At 42.9% G+C, this 11,508-nt stretch overlaps 1 protein-coding gene across 1 annotated transcript in view; it reads left to right on the top strand.

Annotated features, from left to right (window-relative positions):
• Positions 1-11,508, top strand: part of whrna (whirlin a) — a 138,119-nt gene that overhangs the window by 93,810 nt on the left and 32,801 nt on the right. Inside the window, exons 4-5 of the mRNA XM_037692073.1 lie at positions 4,895-5,103; positions 7,687-7,723. Of these exons, the coding sequence (XP_037548001.1) occupies positions 4,895-5,103; positions 7,687-7,723 (246 nt within the window). The remainder of the gene's footprint in view (positions 1-4,894; positions 5,104-7,686; positions 7,724-11,508) is intronic.

Here is an 11,508-nt window from a genome sequence, read left to right as displayed (position 1 = left end):
CAGGACACGTTAGACTGGTACAGGACACGTTAGACTGGTACAGGACATGTATGAGGACAGGTGGAGGTGGGAGTGCATCAAGGATCGGCTCTGAGCCCATTCTTGTTTGCTCTGGTGATGGACCGACTAACGGATGAAGTCAGGCAGGAATCCTCATGGACGATGATGTTTGCAGATGATATTGTGACCTGTGGTGAGGACAGGGAACAGGTGGAAGAGAACTTGGAGAGGTGGAGGTATGCACTTGAATGAAGAGGAATGAAAGTCAGCCGTAGTAAGACAGAGTCCATGTGTGTGCATGAGAGGGAGGAGGTGGAACAGTGAGGCTACAAGGAGCAGAGGTCACAAAGGTGCAGGACTTCAAGGACTTGGGGTCCACTGTCCAGGAAAATGAGGAGTGTGGTGAAGAGGTGAAGAAGAGAGTCCAGGCAGGATGGAGTGGATGGAGAAAAGTTTCAGGAGTGATTTGTGACAAAAGGGTGTCAGCAATGGTCAAAGGAAAAGTTTACAAGACAGTGGTGAGACCAGCTATGTTGTATGGTCTGGAGACAGAGACATGGACAAAAAGACAGGAGACAGAACTGGAAGTGTCAGAAATGAAGATGTTGAGGTTCTTCTTAGGAGAGACAAGGATGGAGAAGATCAGGAATGAGATCATCAGAGGTACAGCACAGGTTGAACACCTGGGAGATGAAGTTAGAGAGGACACACTGAGATGGTTTGGACATGTCCAGAGGAGGGACAGTGGTTTGGACATGTCCAGAGGTGGGACAGTAGTTTTGACATGTCCAGAGGAGGGACAGTGGTTTGGACATGTCCAGAGGAGGGACAGTGGTTTGGACATGTCCAGAGGAGGGACAGTGGGTATATTGGTATTACTCCATGTCTAACATTTGCTCAGTCTTAAAAAGCAAAATGACCTTTTATCAGATCATGTATGTTTTTATTGGTGCAGCTCAGGATGTTTTTTTTAACTAAATGTTAAGAACAATGTTGGTAAAAGCAGATTAGGTCAGATTTGTTTGTACATTTTAAGTCCAGTTTTCAATCTGCAAACTGAGCTCGTGTAAATCTTTCCAATAAACGTGTTGCCGACTCATTTGAGGCCGTTTTGAGCTGCAAACATCTGGAACAAACAGCTTGTTGTTGAACCTAAAACCTGCATGTCCGCCTCTGGAGATTCAGCACTTCTCATCGTCGGGCAGTTTGGATCAGAAATGAAATGTTCATTTTTAGAATTGTTGGAAATAGATCTTTATTTAACGTCCTCGTGCTGCCGGGGACATCATCCTGCCCAGAGAACAACAAGCAGCAGATCCTACCTCTCATCAACCACCTGCTGTTTCTCTTCTCCCAGAATATGAATAAATATTCTAAACTCGTTCGGCCACAGGATTTGTTGTGATAAAAGTGTTTACCACACACACACACACACACACAGGTTTTTTTGCTATCTTTGTGGGGCCTTTGCATTGACTTCCATTCATTTTTCATTCATTTCTATAGCCTAACCATGACCTTTATCCATAACCTAACCATTACCAGTACATACCTAACCCTAAACCTAACACATCCTCAATTCACACCTTAGTCCTAAACCTAGCCCATAACCCACCAACGGGACTTCTTCTTATGGGGCCCGGGCTTTGGGCCCCATAAGGAGCAGTTGGTCCTCACAATGTAGTATAAGTTGGAAAAATGGGCCTCACAAAGTAGCATAAACAAGGACACACACACACACAGAGCGTTGTGATCGAGGGGCTTCCTCTTCCACGCTCAACTTAACAGAACAGGAAATACAATTTTAACACTAATATTTCTATGACTTTTTATTTTAGTTATTTAGATAATTAGGATTAAACTGGTCATGTTGACGGGGTCAGTAAATGTTTTTTAGAGGTGAAACTCATTTCGCTCATCGGCTTTCATATTAAAGTTTTAAAGAAAGATGCTCAGAGTGTGTGTTGGAGACGACTCTCAGCTACTACCACTCCAGAGTTTAACTCTGTCTGTAAAATTAACTGAATCAAAGCCTTTTGTGTTACCGGTTGTTGACTCTGGCGACCATCTTGAATCAGTTTGACTCCACAAGGTGTTCAGTTAAAGATGACTATCCAACAATTTAAGAAAAAAAAATCATTAAAATGAGATATTTTGCTAACAGAGGGACAAACGTATAGAAATGCAGGAAGTTACTTGAATGTGGCTGCGAGTGATGAGTGTTGACAGATGTTGAAGGGGTTTTTTTTTTTTGGTTGTGGATAATTCCTGGATTCTATCCAGGAAAGCATCCAGACTTATAAAAGTAGAATTAACGCTACACTTTTGTTTTAAAATGTTAAGATAAACGCAGCAAAATGTTTTCAAAGTAAATATTTGTAATTTTTATACTCCCGTCGAAGGTGGATGTATTACGGTACAATCTCTGTGTCCGTCCGTAAACTTACTCTTGTCTGGGCCATAACTTCTGATCCGCTCAAGAAATTTAATCACACTTCAAACACGCACGCATCAACTTTAGACGGAGTGTCGCGTACACACTTAATCACCCCAGCTTCAAAGTCAAGGTCACAAATCAAGGTCAAATGTTGTACAAAGTCTTTGCTTGTCCGGACCGTTGCTATAGATTGTTGTATAATGATTTTTAAACGTGTCTCGTGCGCTACTCTTTTTCTTTTTTATAGTCATGCCCTGAGATGTTTTACTGGTAATTAATTCTAAAGAAGAAGGAAAAAAGAAACTGCATCACATTTTAGAGGAGGCATCATGGTATCAGTCTAAGCATTGGCTTTTGATCAGTTTGTTGGAAAATATCAAAAACAATTCCAAACATTAGATGTTTCCATACCTTGTGAGCTTTTGTTCTTAATGTCGGCTCCACATCATGTCTAAGATGTCATTTAACCAACCCAGGTGTCGTCTCACCTCCATCTTGCATTTTGTCTGTGTTCAGTGCAGAAAACTACTTTGTGAGGAGAAAACCCTTTAGCCGTGTGATTAATTCACCTGCTCAAATGAAACTTGTTTTTTATTTTGGTAAACGCTCAATAATTTCATATGCAAGTCTCTTTTTTTTTTTTTTTTTTTTTTTTGTAGCTTGGATCAATTTCTGACGCTGAAGAATTTAAAAAAAGGTAGATTGGTTTGGCAGGCGGGACAGAAACGGTTTCATTTGGAGACGTTTGAAAAGAAAAAAGCTGAACTCTTCAAGTCTAAATGTCAGACGGAGTAATTTAAAAGACCACTGACTCCATGGTTTTGTTCAAGGGGGAGTTCTTACTCAGTTATTGTGACTGATGAACTAAATGAAGTCGGGCTAAGTTCTGACACGGAAGCGACTTCTCTAGATGTTCCTGTCCACGGTCACCTTGATGGATCCTTGTGATTAAAACACTAAAGGTGTTTCACGTCTGCAGTAACCTACAAGTTATTAGTTTCTTCTCGTGTTAATTACCTTCAGTTGACGCTCAGTTCTTGTTCTAGGACGTGGTTTGTCCCCTGAAGCCTTTCTTTAGTGTCTGCAGTTCAAATATACGGTACGAGTCCGTACTCTAAACATTTTAGGGTTCTAAAAGAACTCTGGGCTAAAAACGTAAAGTTTTCTCGAGGCAGACTTTAAAATATGGATTCAACGTTTATTTCTGTTGAGAATTCAACAGGACTGAAGAATCAAAAACTGTCCATGACACTTACAGTCTGTGGTGCAACTTAAGTTTTATCTTTAAATGAACGATCGTCACGTTTTTAACCTGAGTACATACAACCGATGTCCTGAAGGCATGACATCTACACATAGTTATTATATATTATATACATTTATATAGTTCCATAATCATGTGACGTGTTGAGATCAATTGTTTTGTCAGCGTTTTATCTGCTGGTAAAATGTGTCAGTTTATTTAAGAAGCACTTTTATGACTACACGCTGGTCCGAAGTGCCGTAGAGTAAAATCAGACAAAGTTACATGTTTAGTTTTACTCAACCCAAGTTAAAAACTAAAATATGAAGCCCAAAATGAACACAAAAGATTAAAGTGTTTCAATATCAGTTCTAGGAAAGCCGATTAAAAAGGGTACAACTTAACGGAAAAAGGACCGGGTCAAACCAGATTGGGCTTTTTCCAAATTTAAATTTACTGACCGAACCTCCTGCAGCTGAAAAACCTTCTAATGAAGTGGAAGCTTCAGGTGCAGAGACCTTCAGCTAGCTGGAGATCTTCTTATTTCTTCATTTTCACTGACCCCACAAACCGATGTGGAGGGGGTGCGCACTTACAGAAAAGCTGAGCTCACCCCTGACCAGTGTTTCCACTCAGTAATCCTTTCAAAATAAACTACATTAGCAGAAACAAATGCTGGGATGTTCAGTTTTGGGAGGGAGTGTTGGTCTAGATGCCAGTCTTAATAAAACAAACTGTTGTGACAGTTGCCATATTTTTATTGTAGAGACTAAATAAATCCAGTTTAAATTCACCGGGATAGTTTCAGGGCTAAACGAGTGCGAAGACGGTGATTCTGTCCCAGCTCCATCACGTCAGCTCGTTACCGGAGGTGCAGTCCAAGGTGGTGTTTAGTATGGACATCATTACTCTGCTGCTTCTTTCAGCCTGAGCTCTTTAATTCAAAGTAAAATGACCTTAAAAGACGTTCAGTTGGATGTTAAATCGTTCTGAAGCTGTGACTGAACAGAACCTGCGTTAATCCTTCTGTCGTACTTCACACGTTCAACAGACCTAACGTTCTCCCTGTGATTCATACACCTCCATCTCCATTTCTGACGTTACCTCTCTCTGACCTCTGACCTCTGAACCTGTGCATGCGTCAGGCTCTGCCAGCTCCGCCCCCTTGCTCAGACCCTCCCACCACGCCTCTCTCTTCCACTCCTTCCCCGCAGGTCGGCGACCAGATCTTGGAGGTGAACGGCCACAACTTCCTGAGCATCCCCCACGACGAGGCCGTCCGGGTCCTGAAGTCCTCGCGACACCTCATGATGACGGTGAAGGACGTGGGCCGCCTGCCGCACGCCAGGACCGTGGTGGGGGAGACCAAGTGGATCGCCAGCTCGCAGATCACAGAAAGCTCCACCAACAGCAGCATGGCGAGGTGACTGACTCCGCCCCGACGTTCTGGCACCCTCTGATTTTACATATCAGGACATAAAAACGATCTGGTCTTCACTGGTTTCTAAAATGAATACAATCTATGGTATATAGTTTATTCATTTCATTTTAAAAAAGTACAAAAATCTAACCTCAAGTGTACAAAATTACAGCTGACTTTCCAATATTAATCAACCAAAACAAACTGAAGTGCAGCAGGAACTTTTTCCTGCGATTTAGATGTTTTTGACCCGTTCTGTTGTAGATCAGCTGCTGTGTTTGGGTTCGTGGTCCTGCTGGACCCAGTGTGGTCCAAGTTTCAACTGTTGGACAGATGGGCTCGTGTTGACTCCAGAACCCTTCGGTCTACAAAGGAGTTCATGGTCCACTTTGTGACAGATGGAGCCCAAACCATGAGCCCTCCACCTCCGTGCTGACAGCTGGGAGGAGCTGTTCCACAAATATTTTCATTCAGATGAAACTTTACAAACCTCAGCTGTGCTGCCATGTTGTTTTGTCCTGTCATGACCTTTGACCCGTCCCAGATTGATGGGCAGCAACATCTGCTTCTCTGAGGACATTGCTGATGTCGTTCTGCCTCGGCGTTGTGTTAACCCACACCTGTGCGCTCCAGAGCAGCAAAAACTTGGTCCCACTGATGATGATCAGTTAACCAGCAGCTGAACCTGAACCTCTGAATCCTGAGGACCAGAACCAGTTTTTCACTCACAGCCTTTAACTTTTTATTGTTCTGTAATAATGACACGATGTTTATGACACTTGTTTTAAAGTGTTTTAATAGACTTGAAGTTAATGAAGCTTTTTAGAACCTGGTAAAGATCAGATCATTACTACGTGAAAGGGTTTGCTTCCTTTTTCCCAGTCTTCCCATGACTGTAATCTGTACAACAAGGGATTACATAACTTCAGTTTGTCAACATTAATACTAGCAGTTTGGAAAAACTTGTCCATTTTATTATAATCTGTCAGAGGAGTCGCCATTTAATGCCTCGGAGCAGAGAACTCAAATTTTAATGAAAAATAATCAAATCTGTGTCAGACTTTAATATATCAGAAATAAAAACAAGAGCTGGGAGCACTGCATGAAAAATGGAACTGTTTCAGACAACGCTTGCATTCTGTTGGTGTTTGGCTAACGTCAGTGTTTAAGTTTAATTATTTAGTGTGACGAGGCGCTGCGCCTCCTCCCAGGAGCCACCGCTGGGTTTTGACACACAGATGAAGAAGAGGTTCACAATAATTTACTGCTCCACTTATGGCACCAAATGATCGGTTTGATGCTGTCGGTGTAGAAGACAAACAGCTGTACCTGCATGCAAAGCTGCTTTCACACGGCAGGGTTTTAATGCAGAACGGGAAGATTACTTTACAAATGTAAGTTTCTCTGGCAACATGAGCAGCTGAGAGTGTTCGGGTACTGAAGCTGTTCTAGTTCAGTAACGGCTCTCACGTCTTCAAACTGCGGAGAAAACGGTTCATCTTGTTTATCTTGACTCAAACTGAGAATTATGAAAATTAAAACCTACCGTACTGCCACCATATAAGTTGCATCAGTCCAAATATGTCTAATAAAGTGGAAAAAAACATAAATACGTCACTTTGCTCTATAAGTCGCATCTATTATGTGTTCCCACTGACAACCCGGGAATGTGGGCCGGTGTTGTGCCAAAAATCGATTGGCTGCCAAATGGTGGTCGCAGGAGCGTGCACGGGAAGACCCTAACAAGAATTTAACAAGATTAATACTTAAAAACAATTATTTGTTTGCTTGAAATTATAATAAAGGTGTGTCTTGTTGAACTTTTCCTTAATAAATGCACTTTAACGGTCAAATCAGCTTCATTTCTCCTGGGCGATGCGGCGAAATGCAGCTGATTTGACGTTTGCTCCAGGAGTTCCCGAGCGAGACGAAGGTGGCTCTGTATGGCAAGCCAAGTGCCTCATTAATAGCCACTTTGACCTATTAATGAGACACTTGGCTTGTCATATTAGTTGAGGGCCCTCTAGTGGCTGAAAATGGTAGTGTTCAATATTTTCCATGTCAGAATGAATGAAATCGTCAGATCTCAGACAAAATTGTTTTATAAATATGGGAAAAAAACAGAAATGCGTCACTTCACTGTACAAGTTGCTGGAATGCTAATTTATGCAAAAAAACCTGCAACTTATAGGGCGAAAATTACAGTCATCAAGTGCAGAACCTCGAGGTGACTGGTAAACCATTCAGATTGGAAGTTTCGTTACAAATGGCTAGCTCCGCTCGAGATTCTTCTTATTTTTTATAGAAAACAAATGCTACAAGCAAATCCTGCCCCTTTCTGCCCAGAATCTCAAGGAAAATTGCCACCAACCAAATTAAAGTGTACAAAGAAGCAGATTGTAAACTATACAATTATATAACGTTTAAACAGTAAAAAAATAACATTAAAGAGGTCTTCAAGTTCTGCAAACTGTTTGGCAGATCATAGAAAGCAGTTCCTGCTCTTCCAAACATCCATTGCAGCCAGTTAATGCTCAACGTCTAATTAATTTGATTAATTTGTCCTTTTCATTTGTGTCCCTGCAGCTTCTCTGTGGAACAAGGAGCCTCTGCCGCAGGAAAGGTAGGATTTACACACTTCTTTATTTGTGTGCACGTGAATTCAGTGCAGCTCTGTGCTGAAGAAGAATCCTGTTTACAAGAATATTAGTAGTGAGGTTTCTCTTGTGCTCATGCAAATCAGTTCAGTGTTTCTCATTAACGTAACACGAGGGAACGTCTTTTATTTTAATTTTTAACGAGTCTTTAGTTGTCGACCTTTGGTCAGGAGTTTTACTACAGAGGAATTAAACTTTTAGGTTTGGGTGTATTGTAAGGATTTATTGCACAGAGCCTCTGGAGGTTTACCAACGATCTGCTTCAGCTCTTTTCTCTAACGGGGGGCTGTACTGGGATCAGTTGTTCGCTGGATGATCCCAGGACGAGCTCTTCGGTGCAGTGAGCGGCCGTTTGTTCGCTCTCACCGTTAGTTGTTGCACCGCTTTGACTTTGACCGCGACTTTGCTGAGAGCTTGTGGGGAAAGTTGGAACAGACATCAGCCGATGGCAGCGAAAGTGTGTGGGGGGGTGCTTTTCATTATGGAAGCTCTGATGGACAGTCTAACAGGGCAGGGAGGCCTTGTTGCTCCACTCCAAGGAAAAACAGAGATTTATGGTCCCGATGAGACAAAAGAAACGCATTTCTTTCACACTTTAACCTGATGACGGTTTGAGTAATCTATAAACTTAATGATCCACGGACCATTCCACACGGCCCTGGTGAGACTCCGCTTCTGTTTCACCCCTGGTTTCTACCATGGAGCTCTACACCAGTTTTTCCGATCATCCGAAGAGCTATGGACGTCCCAGTTCTTCTGATTTAGGATGAAATGAAGGATTGGGCCTTCAAACAAGGCAACAAAGTTGGATGACTGAGCGTGAACTTTGTTGCCTTGTAATGAATAGTTTGGTGTATTTGATGTACCGTGTTTGTTTCTTAGTTTGACCAGTCCTGCGACGAAGCGACTTATTATTCATAATGTATTTTTTGACTGATGTGACCTATACTCCGGAGCAACATGTAGCGCGGAAAATGTGGTACAGCATTTGGTGTGAGTGTTGAGTCCCTTCACGATGACCCTAACTGTTTGGTAAAATCTCAGTGAAGCGAAGAGGGGGGAAGTAAATGTCCTCAGTCCATCATTTGAGCTGAGTAACTTGAAGGCTGTCGACTCTATGGTTCCTTCTGTCCCTCGCTGGGGACGCCGCCTCAAACCGTTCATCATGTCTACAGATTCAGACCGACACTTGTGGTCAGTAGTTTAATTAGACACAAAAGAGAAGATTAATCCATCGTCTGTTCACAGAATTAGATTCTTGCTTTCGTTTTGTCCGTCCTTGTCTTTTTCTTCTGTTTTGTACTTCGGAGCATCTGCTCCACCTCATCTTTACTGTTTCTGGTGTGTTTGTTGGGACAGCACCACAAACAAGCCTGTCGTAGTTCAGTGTTTCCCCCAACCATTATACAAGCGGGGCGCCCCGCCCCGTCAACCGAACCAAACTGCACGGACGCAGCTTAGTGCTGTGGCGCACGCTTAGTGGCGCGCAGTACAGGTGCGCTAGCTAAAAGCTAAAGGCAGCGCTCAGGCCGAAGGCTTCCTCTTCTCTCACGCTGAACCCTCACACCCAACACCCCCACCCCCCAGCTCCAAACAAACAGCACGCAGCTCAGACGAGTCTCTGTCGACCCCCCACCCACCGATGAGCGCCCTGCCATGGCAAGTTATCTAGGGGAAACACTGTAGTTGCTAGTGTTGACTGTTTTCTGTGTGTTTTCAGTGTGGATGAAAAGGTTTCTAGAAATGATGCCGTGCCTACTGGCAAAAAGGTCAAGCAACACCAGGAAATGGGGTTCTGCCTCAGCGTTACTAGACGTTGCAGTTTCTTCCACAAATGGTGGAATGTGTCTTTTAGGAACATGGGCTCATCTCCTGGTTTAGTGGATCAGATTTTTTTTATCCTCTGAAGAGTTTTTTTTTTTTAGGGCTCTTATTCTGCTAAAGTAGCAGTGCCGTTTAATTATTTTATTTAATTCATAGGCATTTCAGATTTGTTTTGCAGTTCACTGCGATGTGATAAAAGACCAGGGATGGTTTGGAGGATGAAGGTTCTGCACACTGACCTGAAAGAACACCTTGTCGAGGCTAACGAGAACTTTCCCAGCAACAAAATGACTTATCTCATCTGGAATATTTAAATATTTCTGATTATATCAGTTTGAAATCTATGTAGACTGAACTGGATTATAATGGATTAAACTGAACTGGGTGTTGGATTTGATTCAAACTTTTGAGTGTAAAGAAACCGAACTGAAGCATTTCTGATGACACATCGCCAACGGTAAATATTTTACTGAAAGTACAGCCATGGAGATAGTTAATGGAAATGGAAATGGGAGTAGAGGAGTGTGTGTGTGTGTGTGTGTGGGGGGGGGGGGGGTGCTGCACAGGGAACAGCCATTCATCTTTCCTCATGACAAGGCCCTCCTACATGAACCCAGGTCCATAAAGAAATGCTTTTCCCTGATTGGTGTGGACGAGCTACGCTGGAACACAACCAGAACCTTAATGACAGAACATCAATGCTACTGCAGCCTCACTTCTTCCAGCCTCCTGTGTTTTTATTTTATTTATTTTATTTATTTTATTTAACCTTTATTTATACAAGTTGGTCTCACTGAGGCACGAGGACCTGTTTTCAAGAGAGACCTGTTTAAACAGACAGCAATAAACAACAATAAAAGCAATTAAAATTAAAAGTGTTATAAAAACACTGATTATAAGCAGCAGGATACTGTTTGTAGTGTGGTCCTGTTAACAGAGTGGTCTTGTTAACAGCATGATACTGTTAAAAGCATGATACTGTTCGTAGCGTGGTCCTGTTAACAGAGTGGTACTGTTAACAGTGTGGCTCTGCTAGCAGCGTGGTCCTGTTCATAGTGTGGTCCTGTTAACAGCATGATACTGTTCGTAGTGTGGTCCTGTTAACAGAGTGGTCCTGTTAACAGCATGATGCTGTTAACAGTGTGGCTCTGCTAATAGAGTGGTCCTGTTAACAGAGTGGTCCTGTTAACAGAGTGGTCCTGTTAACAGCATGATACTGTTAACAGTGTGGCTCTGCTAATAGAGTGGTCCTGTTAACAGAGTGGTCCTGTTAACAGAGTGGTCCTGTTAACAGCATGATACTGTTAACTGTGTGGCTCTGCTAATAGTGTGGTCCTGTTAACAGAGTGGTCCTGTTAACAGCATGATACTGTTAACAGTGTGGTTCTGCTAGCAGCATGGTCCTGTTGGCAGCATGATGATAGTAATGACTGCATCAATGAATGACGCCTGCCCTCCAGAACCAGGTCTGGCAGACACAGAACCTTCGAAGTTTCCCGCAGAACCAAACTGTTCCATAGAGTTTGGTTCATGCAGGCAGATGGAGCATCATGGAGACGGCCGCCCTGACAAGCCAGAGACTGAGCCCGAGGCTGGCAAGGGGCCGGGGAGTGGGGTTCTGGTGGAACGAACCGAGCTGCAGATGGACCGCGCAGGTCTCAGTGAACTCTCAGTGGACCGGAGCAGCTCAGAGCGGTGGGTGGTATCAAACCATCCTGCAGGACTCGTGCACCGTGCCACTCGTACGTTAATGGACTGAAAGTTTTCCGTCTTGTTTAATGTTCTTTAATATTTTTATTTTCTAGTTATTTTAATGTCACTAAGCTCTCGCAGAAGCATCGGTCTGTTCTGCAGCTGCTTTAGAAGTTCCTTAAGAATATTGTGAGAACATGAAAAGTGTTGCGTAGAAGTGCAGAAGGTAAGAAGT

This window comes from Nematolebias whitei, chromosome 18, assembly GCF_014905685.2.
Source record: "Nematolebias whitei isolate Nwh7 chromosome 18, NemWhi1, whole genome shotgun sequence".
NCBI lineage: Eukaryota > Metazoa > Chordata > Actinopteri > Cyprinodontiformes > Rivulidae > Nematolebias > Nematolebias whitei.
Note: the sequence above shows the minus strand (reverse complement) of the source record. Positions and strands in the feature narration are given on the sequence as shown.